Source organism: Desmodus rotundus, chromosome 12 (assembly GCF_022682495.2).
Source record: "Desmodus rotundus isolate HL8 chromosome 12, HLdesRot8A.1, whole genome shotgun sequence".
Taxonomy (NCBI): Eukaryota; Metazoa; Chordata; class Mammalia; order Chiroptera; family Phyllostomidae; genus Desmodus; species Desmodus rotundus.
The window spans coordinates 79178040-79197044 of NC_071398.1; the positions used below are offsets into that span (position 1 = coordinate 79178040).

The 19005-nt window shown below is 58.8% G+C and overlaps 3 protein-coding genes across 5 annotated transcripts; 2 read left to right on the plus strand and 1 right to left on the minus strand.

Moving 5' to 3' along the window:
- Positions 1-131: 131 nt before the first annotated feature.
- Positions 132-4587, plus strand: MUC1 (mucin 1, cell surface associated). The gene is made up of 7 exons (XM_024570978.4): positions 132-291; positions 731-2448; positions 2547-2602; positions 2741-2874; positions 3023-3144; positions 3226-3375; positions 4302-4587. The coding sequence occupies exons 1-7, from the start codon at positions 231-233 to the stop codon at positions 4368-4370; spliced, it is 2310 nt and encodes a 769-aa protein (XP_024426746.2). The 5' UTR covers positions 132-230; the 3' UTR covers positions 4371-4587.
- An 842-nt stretch (positions 4588-5429) lies between these two features.
- On the minus strand, positions 5430-14762 carry TRIM46 (tripartite motif containing 46). 3 transcript variants are annotated; one of them, XM_024570945.3, is made up of 10 exons: positions 14583-14762; positions 12940-13201; positions 12354-12697; positions 11520-11663; positions 11303-11398; positions 10373-10626; positions 9981-10102; positions 8721-9023; positions 7584-7881; positions 5430-6589 (listed from the first exon to the last, which is right to left on the minus strand). In XM_024570945.3, exons 1-10 carry the CDS (start codon positions 14643-14645, stop codon positions 6196-6198), a joined length of 2280 nt encoding a protein of 759 aa, XP_024426713.1. In that variant the 5' UTR covers positions 14646-14762; the 3' UTR covers positions 5430-6195. The 3 variants fall into 3 exon arrangements, with proteins under 3 accessions (XP_024426713.1, XP_024426735.1, XP_071075914.1); XM_024570967.4 differs by lacking the exon at positions 14583-14762 and adding an exon at positions 13976-14024; XM_071219813.1 differs by lacking the exon at positions 7584-7881 and having other exon boundaries at positions 6331-6589.
- A 478-nt stretch (positions 14763-15240) lies between these two features.
- KRTCAP2 (keratinocyte associated protein 2) lies at positions 15241-18233 on the plus strand. The gene is made up of 5 exons (XM_024572309.3): positions 15241-15391; positions 15722-15876; positions 15997-16060; positions 17789-17855; positions 18081-18233. Exons 1-5 carry the CDS (start codon positions 15388-15390, stop codon positions 18199-18201), a joined length of 411 nt encoding a protein of 136 aa, XP_024428077.2. The 5' UTR covers positions 15241-15387; the 3' UTR covers positions 18202-18233.
- The last annotated feature ends 772 nt before the right edge of the window (positions 18234-19005 follow it).

Consider the following 19005-nt stretch of genomic DNA (forward strand, 5'->3'; position numbering starts at 1 on the left):
GGCCCATGTGGCCTACCTGAGGGGACAGGAATGGTTGGGGAGGAGGAGGAAAAGATAGGAGGTAGGGAGTGGGGGAAGGGGCGGGGTTTTGTCACCTGTCACCTGCTCTGGCTGAGCCCAGGGCGGGCGAAGGACCAGTATAAAGCAGCAGGTGCCTGTGCTTGTTCCACCTCACACGCAGCGCCTGCCCGAGTCTGTCCTGCCCCCTCCCCACCTGGCCCACCGCCACCATGGCTCCGGGCGTCCAGGCCCCTTTCTTCCTTGTGCTGCTGCTCTTCCCAGTGCTAAAAGGTGAGGGGCACAAGGTGGGGCGGGGGCTGCCCTGCACAGCCTGCCTGTGGGTTTTGTTTCCTGGCAGATGGCACCCCATGAGGCAGAAGTTGCAGACGGGTGTCTTACTCTGCGCCAGAAAAAAGGAGAAAGGCTAAGAATAGGCTAAGAAGAGACGACCCCTGCCTCAGGAGCGTGGGTGCCGGGGCACGCACATTTCCTGAAGAGAAGTCTGGGGTGGGGGTAGGAGGACAGGAGAGGTAAATCTTAGGAGTGGGCCATGTGGGTCAGGAGCGGAGAGTTGTGGGAAGAGAGGGAGGCTGCCAGCTGGGGAGGAGAAGAAAGGCTGACTCAGGGGATTGTTCCCCAAATCCTCCTGGCGTTACTTCTCCAAACGCTAGAGGATGTATTTTCTCCTTGTTCTGATTTATCCCCACATTCAACCCTCAACTTCTTACAGTCCACAGTTCCACTGACACCTCTTACCCGGCCACCGACCCTGCCTCAAGTTCGGCCACCTCTCCAGTCCACAGAGCCACCTCGTCCCTGGCCACTGGCCCAGTCCACAGTGTCACCTCCTCCCCAGCCACCGGCCCTGCCTCGAACCCGGCCAACTCCCCAGTCCACGGAGCCTCCTCGTCCCTGGCCACTGGCCCAGTCCACAGTGCCACCTCTTCCCCAGCCACCGGCCCTGCCTCGAGCCCGGCCACCTCCCCAGTCCACGGAGCCTCCTCGTCCCTGGCCACTGGTCCAGTCCACAGTGCCACCTCTTCCCCAGCCACCGGCCCTGCCTCGAGCCCGGCCACCTCCCCAGTCCACGGAGCCTCCTCGTCCCTGGCCACAGATCCAGTCCACAGTGCCACCTCTTCCCCAGCCACCGGCCCTGCCTCGAGCCCGGCCACCTCCCCAGTCCACGGAGCCTCCTCGTCCCTGGCCACTGGTCCAGTCCACAGTGCCACCTCTTCCCCAGCCACCGGCCCTGCCTCGAGCCCGGCCACCTCCCCAGTCCACGGAGCCTCCTCGTCCCTGGCCACAGGTCCAGTCCACAGTGCCACCTCTTCCCCAGCCACCGGCCCTGCCTCGAGCCCGGCCACCTCCCCAGTCCACGGAGCCTCCTCGTCCCTGGCCACTGGTCCAGTCCACAGTGCCACCTCTTCCCCAGCCACCGGCCCTGCCTCGAGCCCGGCCACCTCCCCAGTCCACGGAGCCTCCTCGTCCCTGGCCACAGGTCCAGTCCACAGTGCCACCTCATCCCCAGCCACCGGCCCTGCCTCGAGCCTGGCCACCTCCCCAGTCCACGGAGCCTCCTCGTCCCTGGCCACTGGTCCAGTCCACAGTGTCACCTCTTCCCCAGCCACCGGCCCTGCCTCGAGCCAGGCCACCTCCCCAGTCCACGGAGCCTCCTCGTCCCTGGCCACTGGTCCAGTCCACAGTGCCACCTCTTCCCCAGCCACCGGCCCTGCCTCGAGCCCGGCCACCTCCCCAGTCCACGGAGCCTCCTCGTCCCTGGCCACTGGTCCAGTCCACAGTGCCACCTCTTCCCCAGCCACCGGCCCTGCCTCGAGCCCGGCCACCTCCCCAGTCCACGGTGCCTCCTCGTCCCTGGCCACAGGTCCAGTCCACAGTGCCACCTCTTCCCCAGCCACCGGCCCTGCCTCGAGCCCGGCCACCTCCCCAGTCCACGGAGCCTCCTCGTCCCTGGCCACTGGTCCAGTCCACAGTGTCACCTCTTCCCCAGCCACCGGCCCTGCCTCGAGCCTGGCCACCTCTCCACTCCATGGTGCCACCTCTTCCCTGGTCACAAGTTCTGCCTCAAGCTCAGCCACAGCTCCAGTCCACAGTGCCACCTCATCCCCGGCTACCGGCCCTGCCTCAAACTCAGCTGCCACTCCATCACACAAGGGCACCTCTGCCAAAGCTACCACCACGCCAGCTGGCAAAGGCACGCCATCCTCAGTTCCCAGCCACCCCTCCGATACTCGGACCACCCCTGCCAGCCACAGGACCAGGACTACCGGGGGCAGCACTAATGGCAGCACAGCGCCCCTCGCCCCCCCCATTCATAGGGTCTCCTTCTTCCTCCTGTCCTTCCGTATTTTGAACCTGCCATTTAACTCTTCCCTGGAGGACCCCGGAACTCGCTACTACCAGGAGCTGCAGAGAAACATTACTGAATTGGTGAGTAGCTGCCCTGCTGCCACGCGCTGCCTTGCAGGAGCAGCCTTCACAACTGCTCACGCCTGCGCCGGTTCTTAGTGCTTTCCCTCTCACCCCAGTTTTTGCAGATTTATGCACCTGCCAATTTTCTGGGCTCCTCTAATGTGAATTTCAGGTACAGTCCTGGGCGTGGACTCTGTCTGAGTGGGTAGATGTGGTCACAGCTGTGGGGAGTGACTGGCACACTTGTGGTTGGGGGCAAGTACCCGGAAGCTGGGATCTGCAGCTGAATTGCCCATTTCCCTGGGAGCAGGCCAGGATCTGTGGTGGTGGGATCAATTCTGGTCTTCCGAGACGGCTCCACCAATGGCAAAGACGTAAAGGCACAGTTTGTTCGTCAAAAACACAAAGCAGACAAGTACAACCTGAACATCTCAGGAATTAGTGGTGAGGCTTTTCTCCCTTGCTCTGGGTCAGCGCCATACTCTCGGGCCCCTCTCTCTGCGGGGGGCCTGATTCCCGCTTTCCCCTGGGTGCTAGTGGGGGAGGGCCTCCTCCTTTGGGAGACTGCCCTGATCCCTGCTTTTTCTTTTAGCTGATGATGTGTCATTTCCTCCCTCGGCCCTGTTTGGGCCAGGGGTGCCTGGCTGGGGCATAGCCCTGCTGGTGCTCGTCTGCGTGCTGGTAGCACTGGCCATCGTCTACCTCGTTGCCCTGGTAAGTGCTCAGTCTTCAGCCCAAACTGAGCCCCCCCGCTAGGAGGGACTCCATGGCCCCCGGAACCTCCTGTCTCCCCAGGCTGTGTGTCAGTGCCGCCGAAAGAACTGTGGGCAGCTGGACATCTTTCCAACCCGAGACGCCTACCATCCGATGAGCGAGTACCCTACCTACCACACCCACGGGCGCTACGTGGCCCCTGGCAGCACCAAGCGTAGCCCCTATGAGGAGGTGAGGGTGGGCCCCACGGGTGGAGAGAGACAGAGGCTCTGGCTGGGAAGAGGTTCTGAAGGGGTACTTGGAAAACCCAAAGAACTTAAGAGTTGAGAGGTGACGTGAAGTAAGCCATGGAGGGCCTGGCAAGAACGGAGGTAGAGGTCAGAAGAGTTCTGGGGGAAAGGCCTGGGGAGGAGACCACGGAAGAAAGGTGACCTCAAAAGGGAGTGTCCCCACTACTAACTCTTCCAGAAGAGCATTCGCTGTTTGGCTGAACTGGTACCACTGCTGTGGCTGGGTTGCCTAGAGGTGAAGTGTGTGGGCAATGTGCTCAGGGGAACCCTTCACGCAGGACTCAGGGAGTGCGCATCTGTGCCCCCACTGTTGTCCTAAGAATGGAGGGTAGATTGAGAAAAGCTAGTGGGGCACGGGGGAAGGATCTCCGATTGGGGGGAAGAAGTCTCACCAAGCCAGGTGAGCCTGGGTGGGGTTCTCAGGAGTCTCTTTCCTCTCCTGGCCTTTCTCTGCAGGCCCTAGTAAATAATTACTTTGGTCACCGGGAGTTGGAACTCCAGGTGGGGGAGGGGGACTTTCCTTTTCTTGACCCCATTTTCCCTTTTCTGGGACTTCCTTCACCCAGTTTTACACGGATAAGCACACACACCTTCTTGGGCTGGAAGAGCAGAGAATGGAGGGAGACGGGGCAGAAGAAAGGAGAGGAAGGGGGCCGATTGGAATGAGGGGCGGGAGTAGAGGGGAGTAGAGGGGAGGAGGGCGGGCCCTGTTTACAGTCACCTGGCTGCCTGTGGTGGTGACCAGCAGGTGCTCTCCAAATTAACCCTTTGGGAGCCATGCTTTGGAGCCCGCCATCCAGGGGCCCTGGTACTTCCTCCCAGGAAAGCTTCTGCCCCTCAGCCTGGATTCCTCCTCCCCTCACCTAGGTGTCTGCAGGCAACGGTGGCAGCAGCCTCTCTTACATGAACCCAGCAGCCACTTCTGCCAACTTGTAGGGGCACCCTGCCTGCTGCGCATCTGGCCAGTCCCCTCCCTTCTCCTGAACCGGTGAGCTGGGGGTTCAAGTGGGCTACTCACAGCCTCCTTCACAGGCCCCACCAAGTCCCCTAACCCACCTCAGCCCTAGTGAAGCCTACCAGGGCTCCAGGGAATATGCCCCCAGATGGGGGTGGGAACCTGTACATGGCTGAATAAACTGTGGGCCCACTCTGCTCTGACTGCCAACTTCTGATGCGTCATCTGTGACCTTATAAAGGAGGGGTGGTCAGAATGTATTGTGTGCAGGGTTCTGGATGGGGCCTTTGGGGGAGAACAGAGGGAGGAAAGGTGAGGAGCAGGGTTCATTTCAGTGGCAGGGGCATGTGGAAAGATGACATTGGGGAGCCGGAGTGGCTGGCAGAAGAATTGGAATCACCACTCCCCCATCGCTGGCGGCACAAGAGGAAAGAGGAAACGAAACCTAGGTGACTGGGCTCTGGCCTGCGTGCCTGTGGCTCAGCCCCGGTTTCACCCCAGCTGGGGGTTGGCAGCCACACCTTCCTCCCCTTGGCACCATGCCCTCAGGTGGTTCTATTCTGAGCTGCTCGGCTGTAAAGAGTCCTTAGGCATCGATAACAGCCTGAGTCAACACAGCCATCCATGATAAGTGTTAGATCTGGGGCTGGCGCCCAGCCTGGCCCCTCCCTGGCCGTGTGGCACCCCATTTGCTCACTGGCTTTGGGGTCTGCTCCCCACAACCCAGGAATGGGGAAGCGGTTCTGGTTCCCTGCCCCTCTGGGCCCAGGCACAGTGCCTTCCCCTCCATCACATTCCCTCGGGGTGGGGTGCTGGGAGCCATGCCAGAAGCCTCATGGGGTGGTGGGGTGTGTGACTGATTCAGGAGGTCACCAGAGCAATGCACCCCCTGGTGGGAGGGAGGCTAGGGAGCACCTGGTTTGGGGACCTCCTTCCCTCAGGTGCCATACCCACCAGGCAGCCCTGCTCCGAGCAGTTTCTGAGACCTAGGGTCCCTTGGGGTGCCACGCCCGGCCCTGAAAGTGAGAGGAATGGTCTGGCTCAGGGAAGGCGAAGACGTGCCTGGCACCACAGTTTATTGTTTATAAACCGTGAAAATGACAGCTGTTGCTTGGCACAGACCTAGCAGTCCCTACTGCAAGGGGGCAGCAGTGGGCACCAGAGGTCCTGCCTGACCCAACTCAATGCGGACATCCAATCTCCACTGGGGCCCCAAAAGGAGACTTGGCACGTTGGCATGGGTGCGGGACAAGTAAAGCATGCAGGAGGGAGAAGAGGAACATCAGAGGCATGCGGCTGAAGGGCACAGGGACCCACGTAGACAAAGGGTAGGGTCCTTTCCCCTCACCAGGGACTGCACGGGCAGTGTCCAACCAGAGAGCCTGCCTGCTCTGAGGCTGCAGTTCAGCATCAGTGGGGCAGGGGGCTCAGCAGGGCAGAGGGCAGAGCTGGAGATCATGCCCAGGGTTCCAGGAGCCTTCTCTCCCAACTGGCCTGAGGAGGAGCACAGGGCAGGGGCCGGGGAAGGGGTTCTCTCCATGACTTGGGTAAGATACCAAGGGCAGAGCATGGAGCAGGAACTTGGTGAGTTGACAGTCTGGGTTAACGGGCGACAGAGAAAGAGGGGGACACCCAGAGAGGTGAGCAGAGGAGTGTCCCTGGGTCAGGAGAAGGTCCTAGGAAGACAGAGACATGGGGTGAAGCACAGGACCACACGGTAGGAAGAGTTTGAGGGAAAAGCTGCCGGAGGAATAACCCGGCTCCAGGAAGCTTGGAAGGCCAGGGTCCAGGCAGGGCGTGCGATGGTCAGTCCAGCTTGGCGAAGCCCCCAATGGTGACCTTCCTCTCGGGCTTAGTGCCCACCGGCTCCTGCAGCTGCACAGCACCACCGCCGATGAAGCAGAAGGCAGGGCACACGGGCCCAGAGCAGTCCAGGGGGCACTCCAGGAGCCCACGGAAGGACACAGCATCCAGGAAGGAGACCCGGCCCTGCTCGTAGTCCAGGCAGATGCCCAGGCGGGGTGGCAGAGGCACTGTGCAGCCGGCTGCTGGGCCATCCCTCCCCGTCAGCCCTGCATTTGAGCTGGCCCCAGAGCCCAGGAGGATCTTGCCCATGCCAATGGTGAGGAAAGCAAAGGGTGGCGACGCCTCCACCGTGGCATCCTCAGCCCCGCTGTCGTGTCCGCTGTCTGGGTCGTACCTGTAGGAGCGGGCATTGGGTAGGAGGGTGTTGGAGGGCGGAGCACGGGGGTGGGGGTGGCGTGCCAGAGTGCCGAGGTGTTGGAGGTATGGACTGTCAGTTGAAATGATGGATTTGGGGTGTTGAGGAAAAACATGTTGAAGAGACAGGAGCTAGACTGTAGGCTTGGGGGTTTGGTTTGGCTTGGCAGGAAAAGGGTACTGAAGGGAAATTGCACTGGCCACAGAGGTGTTGGGGCAAAAGAAAGGCGAAGTATTGATGAGGCGCCCTGAAGAAATGCAGCTGGATCAAGGTAGGGGGGTGGCGGGAAGTATGGGTGGGCTCTCATGCTGGGAGAGTGCAGGTTAGTGACTGAGGTACAGGGTGACAGGAAGAGCAGAGAAAGGGTGCTGGGAAGGGAAATGTTGGGAGACAGACGAGGGCGCATTGGTGTCACAGGTGAGACGTCAGGAGGATGGGGGCTGGGTACAGAAAGCATTGGGAAGAAATGGGGCCCTGGGGGGTAGAGTGCTGGGATTAAGTGTTCAGGGGGAAAGCAAGCGTGGGGGGTGTTAAGTAGATGTCAGGGATGAGAGGGTTTGGAGATGGAAAATTTAAGGAAGAATTTCAGGGTGTTGAGAAAAGACAGGGTTGGAAAGGCGTGGGAGAGGAGGGTTTGGGGGAGGGTGTTGGGAATGTGGTGTTAGGGGAAAGGCACGAGGCTCGGAGAGATGGTATGTTAGACCTGAGTGGCAGATGGAAGGAAGTGGAGGCGGTTCCCTTTTCCACCATCTTTTTCCCCAGCCACACACTCCAAAATCCAACTGTCAGAGCCCTCCACTGATCCCACGTGTTCCCTGGCCTCAGGCCCCCAGCCTGGCTTCCATTACCCCGCTGCTTCCTCCTCTTCTCCTCCCAGCTCCACCCCAGCAAGTCTGTGATCCCCTGCCACCCCACCCTGTCCCCAGCCCCCATCCAGGGCCCCCACACCCCATCCCTGCCAGAATGGCCTGACCTGGGGCTGATCACATCTGAGGCGCCCTGGAAGCTTTCCTGAAGCTTGCTCTCCAGTCCGACGCCCACCTTGACCAAGTAGGAGGCTGGGTCAACGGCGCAAGCCCAGTAGCTGCGGCCCTGCGTCACGGCTACGTCACCCAGGACCACATCCACACTCAGATGGCAGCCAGTGAGTAGCCGCTCAGCAGCCAAGAGCAGGGGCAGCCCTGGAACACTCCGCACGGCTCGCTGGTCCTTGCTGATGGCCAGCCTCTCTCGGCTGGTGCCCCAGCGGCCATCAAGGAAGAAGTGAAGGACTAGAGTGGGGGAGGGTTGAGACAAAAGGAAGGACTTCAGGGCTAAACACTGGCATTGGGGACTGTGAGGCTTTAGCACAAGACACCGGGAGACTTCATAACATGGCGCAAGATGCCAAGGGACAGGCAGGAAGCTTTGGGAACAGGGCCTGGAGAACTGGAGTGAGGGAGATAAGGAAAAAAAGAAGGGAGTGTTCCAAATGGACACGGGCCCCAGGAGGAGTTAGTGAAAACCGGTGGTCACAGAAACCAGCCTTCCAGGCCTAGGTGACTCACAGTGCTTCCTCCACCCCCCTCGTGGCTGGCCCCATGTACAGTCCCCTGCTCCCTTCCCTGTGGTGACATCCCACCCACCACCACCTGCCTGCACCCTCAAGCCCTCACTCTGGTGCTCACATCTGGTCGTTACATCCAACCCACACCTCTTCTGCCCCCTCTGCGGGGGTGATGCTCCTTTATTACACCTGCATCCCAGGGTCCGCACTACTTTCTGGGGAGTCACTTTACTATCATTTATGGAAACCCTTATTTGAGGTGCAAACTCGGCTAAGACTTTACATGTATCATCAATTCAATGAACTCTCACAACAACCGTATGAGGTAAGTATTGTAAACACCTCTCCAGAAGAGGAACTTGAAGTTCAGAGGGGGTGAATAACTTGCCCAAAGCCACACAGGTGGCCAGAGGCAGGGTTGGGATTTGACCCAAGGAGGTCTAGCTCCAGAGTTAGTGTGATCCACTGCATCGCACTGTCTCTCCAGTGCTCAGCTGTTAGCGCCTGGGTCCCAGAGACCCTGCCCCATCCCATGCTGCCCTGCTCCCCCCATCTGCCACTCACCGGGCGCTGGGGGGGTGTGCAGGTGCACATCTTCGCTGTACTCGCCATAGCCCGCTTTGTTGCAGCCACGGACACGCAGCACGTACACCGAGCCTGTGTCAGGACTCTCCAGCAAGGCGCTGGTGCCCCTCACCTCCTCCCGCCGCTGCCAACGAGTGGGGCCCGGCTGGGCAGGCACATCTGTGCGCCGGAACTCAATGGTGTAGTGCCAGGCAGGCGGTGAGTGGGGAGGCAGCCTCCAGCACAGGAAGATCTGGTCGTAGGCAAAGGTGCGCTGGGTGTCGATGACTGGAGCCTCGGGCACTGTTGGAAGGGAGAGCAGGGTCATTCAGGGCCTGGCCACTGACCGAGCATGGAGGGTAGGCAGGAAAAGGGAAAGCAGCGGGAGCCGGGGGGGTGAGTGTGGGTGAGAGGGACCTGGGGAAGAGACCCGTCTGGGCACTGGGCAGGGGATGGGCAGGCAGAGCCCAATGGAGAAGGAGAGAGGTGGGTGTGTGCTAGGCAGGCAGGAGGCCTGGGTGCTAGTCCTGTCTGCCACACTGGCCTTAGGTGAGTTACTTCCCCTTTCTGTGCCTCAGTTTCCTCCTCTGTCAAATGAGGGCATCAGACCAGATGGGGATGCTTCTTTTTATGACCCTTTTTATTCTATGAATAAAGAGGAGCCGCAGGGAAAGGCCACTGGAACCCAGGCAAGAGGGCCCTGGGCAGGAAGGAGGGGACAGAGTAGGAGGGAGAGAGATACAGAGTCAGCAAGACAGAAAGTGGGGGTACCATAGAGGGCAAGCAAAAGCTCGATGGCAGGGGACAAAGGTTAAGGAAAAGAGCAGAAAAGTCTAGAGGACAAGGGCACAAGGACAGAAGGTCAGAAGGGCAAGGGCCAGGCAAACCCTTAAGGAAGGCCGAAGAGAGGCCCAGGTCCAGGGAGGCCCAGGAGTCTGGTTAAAGCAGGGCAGAGAAGGAAGCGAAGAATGGGTAGCTGAGCTGCATGGGGGCTGCGGGTGGAGCAGGGGGCCCGGGCCGCTGACTTGCCTGGGGTGCTCCGGAGCAGAGTCCGCGGTGGCCACAGCCTACAAACAAAGAGAGGGAGAAGCAGCGCTGAGCGCGGTGGGACCGGGTGGCTGGTGGGCTAGGTGGCGGGGGCGGCTGGTCAGGCCGGGCAGTAGGCTGGGAGGTTCCTGGTGGGCACTGCCCCCCGGGCCCGCTGCTGGGGAAGAAGGGAAGAAGGCTCTAATTGGGCATGGGGTCTGGCCATCTCCTCACCTCGAAGGAAGTTAAGCTCTGTCAGCAGCTTCATCTCACGTCCCACGTCCAGCTGGCAATGGCGGAAGGAAGAGCTGGCAGCTGGCCGAAATGTCTGGAGGGCCTCTGTAGCTCGGGCAATCCTGGGAGAGGGGTACCCAAGAGTCAGGCACTGCCATCTGGGCAGCCATCCTCCTCCTTGATTCCGCCTGCCTGCCCCTAGAGCCCTGGCATCAGCTTTGGGTCTTTTCCTTATCCCTTCAGGCAAGCTGGATATTGGTTTGGCCTAGAGAAAATCCTCAGGGTCCAGCTCTCCATCGGATGGTACTTGAGACATTGTCTTGGACATCAGCTACACCCATGATGCCCCTGCCCCTTGAGAACCTGTGTCCCTGAGCTATGCCCCGATGTACCTGTTATGTAACTGCTTGGCTGCTTGTACAAAGCAAGGCTGGTCTGTTTCTTTAAGGACCTCCTGGGCGTAGCCCACCAGACCTGAGCCATCCAGCAGGCTCCGGTGCTCCTGGAGCTGGGCGCTGAGACGGGCCAGCCGCTCCTGCTGGCATTCCTCTATGGCCTGAAGCAGCGATGCCCTCTTCTCCTCCAGCACAGCCCCCAGCCCCCGAACCAGCTGGGACACCTCTTCCTTGGCCTGCTGACCACTCACCTGCCCAGAGAGCAACACTTACTATCTTCCTGAAGGCAGGGCCTGCACCAGCCTCCTAGAGTACCACCCCATGGCTAGGGTCACAGAATCTGGGGAAATCCTACCCACCCACTTCAACGGGACCAGGCTTATGGCTCCAAAGGCACCTGCACACCCAGATGGGCTCAACTCTGACAGCTTATGCTTACTTTCCTGGAGCCCACACCATAATCCCTAAGGACTCCCCCAAAGAACAGTGATGATGAGTGCCCTAACGTCCACGGGGCTGCCCTGGCATCCACCGGCATCCGTGCCGTCCTCACTGCCCACACCGTGTCAGCTGACTCATGCGATCTGGAAGATGGTATCAGAGCCATCGCCTTCCCTGAGCTCCAGGAATAAGTGCCATCCTCAGCAGGCAACTGAGCCTCAGGGCATCTGAGCTGTGTCCCTGGGGCTTTGGAAGCATCCCGTGTCCTGGCGATAGTCACCCTGGCCCCACTGTAGCTCCAGGTGCAGCCTGCCCCGGGGCACTGATGTCCCTGCCAACTTGGCTTAATCAGAACGTTGACAGGTTCATGGACCCCACACTGGCTTCCTGAGCTTGCAACCAGGTGACTGGGCCATGCCTACCCACACCCCCTTGCCGCTTCCACCCCCAGGCAGGGCCAAGGGCCACCTCGACGCCCTCCCTCACCTCAGCGTGCCTCACAGTCTCCTCCAGCTCACAGATCTGGGTCTGTACTGTGTCCTGGTTTCCTAGGATGTATGCCAGGCTCTTTGTCAGTTTGTCCTGAGGGGGGAAAAAAGGTGGGCAATCACCCAGCTCTGCAGAAGCCAGCAGTTAAGAGGTGTGAGAAGGTGTGAGTGAGTTAGCACTGGGGCTGAGTGTGTGCATGGGGGGTGGTCCTCACCTTGAGGGCCTGGTAGGCGCTGAGCACCGGTGTGATCTTGTGCCCACTGTGGGTGCGCCTCACTCGGCAGAGTTGGCACACCAGCCGTTGGCACGTCTTGCAGTAGTGGGTCACCTCTTCCTTGTGGTCTGGGCACATTAGGCCCTGGGAACAGAAAGAGCAGTGGCACAGTCAGCCAACGGTGTGTATAAGGGTGTTGACCTGCCACAGGAGCAGTTTGGTGCCCTCCCTCCACTGACCAGATGGGGGTGGAAGGGAGCTCAGCTGGTGGTGCTCCACAGTGCCACCTGGTGGCACATACTGGCATCAAAGAGAGCCTTTCCTGCACCCTCCAGGCAGCAGCATTGCTCCTCCCTTCATCTACCTCAGGAAAGGTGTAGAAACAACAGTAATAATGATGATGGTTAATCTCAGCCTGTGGTTAATAATTAACCTCGTCCACCTTGTTCTCTGTCACATCACAATGCCTAGAACAGCACTAGGCACGTAGGTGCTTGATACATATTTATCATGTGATCCTCTGAACAGCCCTGCGGGTGCGGATACTGCAGGACACACAGTAGCAGCCTCTTTCAGCAGATGCGATGAAGGCTCAAAGACGTTCAAAGACCCGTCTAGGAACCAAACCGGTGACCTTTTGGCTCCCAGGCTGGCGCTCAATCCACTCAGCCACACCAGCCAGGGAGAGTGGGTTTTTGTTGTTGTCACAGAAAAAGGAGCTTGGCATGCTGAACTCCTGCCCACCTCCTTTTGGAAGCCCACAGTGCCAGGCACCTGCACCCACCCAGCTCTACCATGCTGCTACCTTCGCAAGCCCTGCAAGTGCTGGCTCACCTTGGGGCGAAAGGAGAGGGTGGGCAGGGTGGGCTCATGCTGGGCCTTCTGGGTGCCCCAGGGGTGGAAGAGCTTGAAGCACTCGTTGCAGAAGGTGGCACGGCACTCGGTGCAGCCCTTGGTGGCCTCTAGTGGTGGGGGCTTGCACAGCTGGCACAGGATGGCGCCACCCACACTCACACTCTGGCGGTAGCGCTCTACCACACGCTCCAGGGTCAGGTTCCGGAACAGGCCTGCCAGGCCTCGCTCCCCCAGCTCCACATCGCCCTGGCAGGCTGGGCAGGGGAATGTGATCACCTGGGGGTGCAAAGCTCCTCGCTTCCGCCCGGGGTATGTCCCAAAGCCTGTGGATGGGCAGGGGAGGTAGAGAGCTGAAAATTACAGCTGGCTAGGGGTGGGGAAAGTCTGTCCAATTAAAAAATTATTTCTCACTATGACATAGCTCAACTGAATTATTAGAGCCTAAATGAGCAGTATCTCTACCTCTGAAAGACAGACAGATGCCGTTGGCCAGGGATGCATCCCTTTCATCTTCCAGATAAGCACCCCAGCATCCTCACCCCCATCCCACAGGCCCCAGGCCCACCTGACTTAAGCAGCCGGTCCAAGCGGTCTGGCTTGGGCAGAGCTCTGCGAGAAAGGCGGGGACTTCGGGTGGAAGGGGTGGAGGCAGGAGAGGTAGGTTCTGAGCTGGGGTCCCCACCATGGCCTACATAGCCCTGCTGGCCTAGCACCTCGCGGGCACAGGCCTGGCACACGTTGTGGGTACAGGGCAGCACCAGCGGCTGCTTGTACATCTCTTGGCACACTGGACACAGCAGTTCCTTCTCCATGTTCTTCATGCTCGTCTGTGGAGGGACCAGGAGGGTGGGTCAGAGCTTGCACACCTGGGCATATCTTGACAGGCCTTTCAGCTGCCGTTAGAGACCCAAGGGGGTCTTGGGAAGAGGCAAGGCAAACTACCTATGGCTTTTCCCCAGCACCAGACCAGGCCTGGTTTGCAGACCTTCCCAGCTCTGTCTCTTGCCTCATTTTCCCTCCTGCAGAGCTAAAGGCCTATGGAGGAGGAGGAATGGTTGGAGCTTGTGGTTGGAGCTCGAGCCTCCCAGAGTCAAAGACCACCCCCTCCACTCCATCTGCTCAGCAGGATCTGCAGCCCCTCTCACCTGGCCATTGCCCCCTCCCCCCACCTCAGCTACAGCCTTCGGCACTTCTCTCAAGGACACAGTCAATTCGACACCTAGGTGCAGACCCCCGCCCCATTCATTCTCTGGCACCCCCCACCCCGGCCCGTGTGACTCCTCGCTAAAGGGAGGCGCAGCTCTTTCTCCATCCTCCTGCTCATCGCGACTCCGGCCCGAGGCCGCCCCAGCCTCCATCCACCATCCTTCACTTCCCCAGCCATCTCCTCCTGTTCCCCGATACACTAACCCATTTTCCTTCCCCCCCTCCACCATCTGGACCTCCGTTCCCTCCCCAGGCGTAACGCGGAGTAGCCGCATACCCCTCCGCAAGCAAGGGGTAAACAAACGCCTAGCATACTCGCCCCCTCCCCACCGGAAGTACTCCTCCCTTTCTTAGTGGCCAGGGTCCTCAAGCTATGCCCCACCCCCTCACCTCACCTTGGTCCCTCTCTTCGCAGCCATCCCGGTCAGGGGCGCAGCTGACAAAGGAGGGAGGGACACGGAGGGAGGGGGAAGAAAGAGGGGGGAGAGCAGGGTTGGCACCGCCCCTGGGAGAGCCGGGCATGGGTTGCCATGACAACTGCTAGAGGCTCGGAGGCAGCCCAGGGTGGGGGTGCGGTGGGGTGGGGTCTCGTGGAGCTGTCCAAATTGAGAACTACACCCCGGGGCGAATCCTTCAACACCTCCACCTGTCCTCAGTTTTCTTGGAAAATTTCCAACTTCACAAACGCCCCCTCCTCACAGGATAGCCCCATTGCTCTGCGGCTCCAGCCCTGTTGGCTGCTACCCCAGCCCACCCGCTGCGTCCGGGCAGCTCGGGGCTTCTCACACCCCAGCAGATGGACGCCTTCACGGTACTCATCTCCAGGCTGCCCCCGGGATTACCCTCTCATACCTACATCCCGATCCTCCCAGTCCTTTCTGCCATCACCAGCCCCCTGTCTGCATCCCAGCATCTTGCCGGATTTCCACCTGTTCGAGGTCCCGGCCTGCCCCGGATCGCTATACTCCACCTCCCCTTCCCTTCGACCCCACCTTAACTCACACTGATGCGGACCAGTGCATCCATGATGGAAGTGAAGGTCTGCATATCCTCACCCTCAGCCATGGCCCTACCTTGCCCGCCCGCCCCCGGGTGCCCGATCCGGGCAGCAGCTGAGAACCCTGGGCTTAATGCAGGAGCCCGGTGGGGGTGTGGGGAGGGGTGGGGGTAAAATATCACTGCGCATGCTCCAGGGACAAGCCTCAACCAGCGCCAGTCAGGGTAGGAGGTGGGAAATCATTTTCCCCACGTGGTTCTCAGAAGGCGTTGGTTGGGGGGAGCAGTGTAACATGGAATGGTGTTTGAGGGGAGAACCGTATCTTATGTTCGCGTTCCTAATCTTACTCATATAAAGCGGAAGGACAGTTTTAGAGAAAGATGGGCCCAAGGATAGCAGGACTAGATTTTGGTTTGGCGGAGAGTCTATGGGACGTGTCAGGCAATGTCCCGTAGTGGGAAGGAGGTTTGAGGAACAGGCACTAGAGGTGACATAAATGACAAAGAAGACAGAGGTGGGCAAGAGGCTATGGGCCATAGTCCCAGTGACTTGAAGAGTTAAGTGCAGCCAGCTTGCATTGAGAGGCAGAAGTTGCTCAGGGTGCGGGTAAGGACCCGGGACTAGGGCGGTGGCTCGATGCTCTTTGACGCAATATTTCCTCCCTGCCGGAAGAGGTCGCCACGTGCAGGCGCCCGGAGGTAGAAAGAGGAAGACGTGGGGGAAGCAAGTTTGCGCCAGGTGTTGACGCATCCGGTTCGTCTGCGGTCTTTCTTGGCCGAAGGCGTCTATTGGACCCACGGGCAGGGCGTGATGGGTAACGGGACCAGCGGGGTCCCCCCGACGGACTAGCGGGGGTCGGGGTTGGGGCGGACAAGCTTTCCTGGTCCCCTCCACTCAGAGCTGACGTGTCCTGGGCCCCAGGGGGCGGGCCAGTTTGCGCTCGACCGGACGGAGGGTGCCGGGCGTCCCGGGCTGAGGAATTCCTGGGGGTCGCCGTGTAGTGTGGGGACTTGAGGAGTATGGCTGCAAGCCCGGGAGTGCTTGGATGGTCGGGCCCTCGAACTCCGGGACCTGCCGAATCTGCCTGCGGCTCCTGGAGGGAGGACCGGGCCTGACTGCCGGTCTCCGCTTTCATCCCCTCCAGCGGTGGGTACGGGCACCTCGCTGGCGCTGTCCTCCCTCCTGTCCCTGCTGCTCTTCGCTGGGATGCAGATGTACAGCCGCCAGCTGGCCTCCACCGAGTGGCTCACCATCCAGGGGGGCCTGCTTGGCTCCGGCCTCTTCGTCTTCTCTCTCACTGTATCCTGCGGGGGAGAGGGGCGAGGTGTTTGAGGGTGGGAAGGGTGGAGGGCTACGCAGGCCTGTGCCCACCCCATTGCCCACACAGTTCTGCCCTACTCCTTAATTCCGTCAACCCAGGCCTTCAATAATCTGGAGAATCTTGTCTTTGGCAAAGGATTCCAAGCAAAGATCTTCCCTGAGAGTAAGTGAAAATTGGGAGTGGAGATTTTGAATGCTCTCCTCTATCCTCCCCCAACACAGTACTGAATTTCCAGGTGCTTAGAAGGTAAAGGTTGTTTAGGAGAAGGAAATACGTTTGTAGGACTGGAGACTGATGACACTTTGGATCCAGAACTTCAGCTAGTGCCTGGAATTGGAGCTGGAAGAGAAGGCCTGTGAAAGCAAGAAACTCAGTTGCCTCCTGGACAGTTCCCAGGGAAAGTTTGAGGGAGCAGACGAGTTTGGGCCTGTTTTGCATACATCCACGGGGGGGTGTTCTTTGCTCCCACCAGAAGCAGCAGGCGGGAAGGATCAAGTTCGTTGAGGGGTTCTGATGTGAGAGTGACCTAATATTAGTGAATTCTGCCTGAGATGATTGTGAAGAGCCTAATACACCAAGTTTCTAGGTCAGCAGGAATCTTGACCAAATTAGAATAACTGTTAGAATGTTTCCTGTTTGGAATGATCCTAGTTATTGCACATGTAATTGAGATTTGATGACTCGGTTATTTATGGAGAATTAAGTTCATAAAGCAATCATACTAGGAATGCCACATGCCCAAAAATTGACCCCTCGTCCTGGGCCTTAGCTTCCCACTGGGTCTGCCCTGACCGCCTTGGGAAGCCGCTGGTCATAATCCTTGTCCCGCTGCCAGCGGAGGGAACCAGTGCTGCCGCGTGGTCCAGAAATGGGGCTTCACACACCTTTCTGTAGGAGAACTTGGTGATAAAAGGAAAACCCAGATTCACAGTTTGGTGAACTCATTGAAAAGTACATTAAAGATGGAAAGGTTGCGCAGCTGAGATAACCATCAGTTGTTTAAAGAGGGAAATGGGTCTAATCAAGAATTGACCCTTCCGAGCATCAGACAGCGGCTGGTCGATGCTGAGAAGGATCAATGCTTGATTGATGGGTTTCCAAGAAATCAAGACAACCTTCAAGGTTAAAATAATAAGTATATCTTATCAATGGTTAAAAAAAAAAATGACAGCAGATGCCATCTTGGGTGAAGCCTTCCCGTGGCGGGACAAAGAGTGTCGCTGTTGCCTGCCCCTCTCTGGGTCTTGCTGACCCACCCAGGCCTGTGCAGGCTTCCGCCCGTTTCCCGGTGAGAACCGTTGTTACTTACTTGTGAAAGAACCTTTGTCGTGGGGCAGGGTTCCTGACCTTCTTTGCCTGCCCTGCTCTTCTGCAACCAGCCGGTGGGGTTTGCCCTTGCCCTCCACCTTCTGTCCAGTCCCACTCTACGCAGGTAGCCTGAGGTACTTTTCTGTGCCCATGGGCACCTGTATGCAAGCACTCTGCCCTCCAACCTGTGTCTAGGGAGTGAGGCCCTCAGCTTCCACCACTGGCCAGTTTGATGAGTTGATCCCCATTGACTGGCTTCTGTTGGAACAGCCTTGACCCCCTTCCCCACATGGGAGCAAGCCTTGCCCTTCAGACTCTGCCATCACTTCTCCTTCTCTCCGGAGGAGGTCCAGGACAGGGAAGTTAAATGGTGTCTGGGGCAGAGCTGGTGATGAGCGTGCAGCTCCTGCCTCCATGCCCTAGGCATCAGTGAGGCCATCAGGCTCTGCTGTTGGCATGCCGTAGCCCTCCAGGCAGGTTCCCAAGATTCAGAAAGCCCCAGATTTCTCCTAGACTTGCCATATGAATGCCTGGTATTTCCATTCTGACTTCCACCCTGCTTGTTGCCTCTTGCCTCCCCAGTTCTCCTTTGCCTCCTGTTGGCTCTTTTTGCATCTGGCCTCATCCATCGAGTCTGCGTCACCACCTGGTAAGTGCCTGCCAGCAGGGTAACCTTTGTCCCTCCATCCTCCTGTGATGGTCCCATCCTTCCCCATACCTAACCCCCCCCCCCCCACCTCCTCCCTCTTTTGCCCTTCCCCATTTTCCTAAACCTGAGCCTGGATTCTTTCCCTGATGCTGGCGTTCGCCCTGGGAAGCACCAGGCTGGCAGCGTGGTCACTGATGCCGTGACCTTTCTGTCTCTGCCCTGCAGCTTCATCTTCTCCATGGTCGGTCTGTACTACATCAACAAGATCTCCTCCACGCTGTATCAGGCTACAGCTCCAGTCCTCACACCAGCCAAGGTCGCTGGCAAGGGCAAAAAGAGAAACTGACCTTGAGTATCCAATAAAGTTGATTCTTTGTAGCTCTGTGAGCTGTGATAAGCTGTGACCCTCTCCTGCCAATACCTGCGTGGTGTACAGAACGCTAGGGCACATGGGTACCTGCTGTTTTTAGAACTTGGGGGTGGTGGGGCTTCCCCTCTACCAAAGTTCATTTTTACCAAATATTTTATGAAGTGCTATCAGTGGCCAGGTACTTTGCCAGGCACTGGAACCGCATAGGCTGTGTCCTGTCATGGAAGAAAAGTGCACCAGCGATCAGCAGACTTGACCTTGGGAAAAGGGGTAAAGGCTGCAGGGCAAGAAAGCTCTTCAGAACTGGAATAGCTTTTGGAACAGAAGAGTAACAGGAAGGGAAGGCTCCTCACCCCTACACCCCCCCACGGGTGTCCATTTACACCCGTGTGGGCTTTGTTACTCCCAGTTTCCCACTCAGCACACCAGCCCCCGGCCCCCTCTCCTAGTCGGGGGGTGGGGCTCCCTACTGATGTTGCCCTCCTCTTCTACCCCAGCATGGACATACGCCTGTGTTTAGAAAGACTCCCGAGTCTGATCACTGCTGCATCCCCTTTGTTCTGGTGCCTGCATTTTTGTCTGTCTAGTTAGTAGTCGAGAGATTAGGAACCTACTAAGTTTTAGCAAAGTATATAAAACGGTAGGGAGGAGGCGTGAGAGATGTGGCTTTCCAGGTTCTCTGTCCGAGGTCTGCCACAAGGGACACTTATATCCAGAGCACCCTTCCTTTGGGGCACAGGCACCCTCCCTCCTGCTGGGTGGTGTGGGCTTTAGGGTGGG

Coding starts and splice junctions, on each gene's coding strand:
- TRIM46 (XM_024570945.3), bottom strand. CDS start 14,645: ATGGCTGAGGGTGAGGATATGCAGACCTTCACTTCCATCATGGATGCA. Junction 10,627..11,302: donor AGACTGTGAGGCACGCTGAG/GTGAGGGAGGGC, acceptor CTCTCTGGGCAG/GTGAGTGGTCAGCAGGCCAA. Junction 6,590..7,583: donor TCAGATGTGATCAGCCCCAG/GTCAGGCCATTC, acceptor CCGCTCCTACAG/GTACGACCCAGACAGCGGAC.
- KRTCAP2 (XM_024572309.3), top strand. Junction 15,877..15,996: donor TCTTCGTCTTCTCTCTCACT/GTATCCTGCGGG, acceptor CCGTCAACCCAG/GCCTTCAATAATCTGGAGAA. Junction 17,856..18,080: donor CGAGTCTGCGTCACCACCTG/GTAAGTGCCTGC, acceptor TCTGCCCTGCAG/CTTCATCTTCTCCATGGTCG.
- MUC1 (XM_024570978.4), top strand. CDS start 231: ATGGCTCCGGGCGTCCAGGCCCCTTTCTTCCTTGTGCTGCTGCTCTTC. Junction 2,449..2,546: donor AGAGAAACATTACTGAATTG/GTGAGTAGCTGC, acceptor CTCTCACCCCAG/TTTTTGCAGATTTATGCACC. Junction 3,145..3,225: donor TCGTCTACCTCGTTGCCCTG/GTAAGTGCTCAG, acceptor CTGTCTCCCCAG/GCTGTGTGTCAGTGCCGCCG.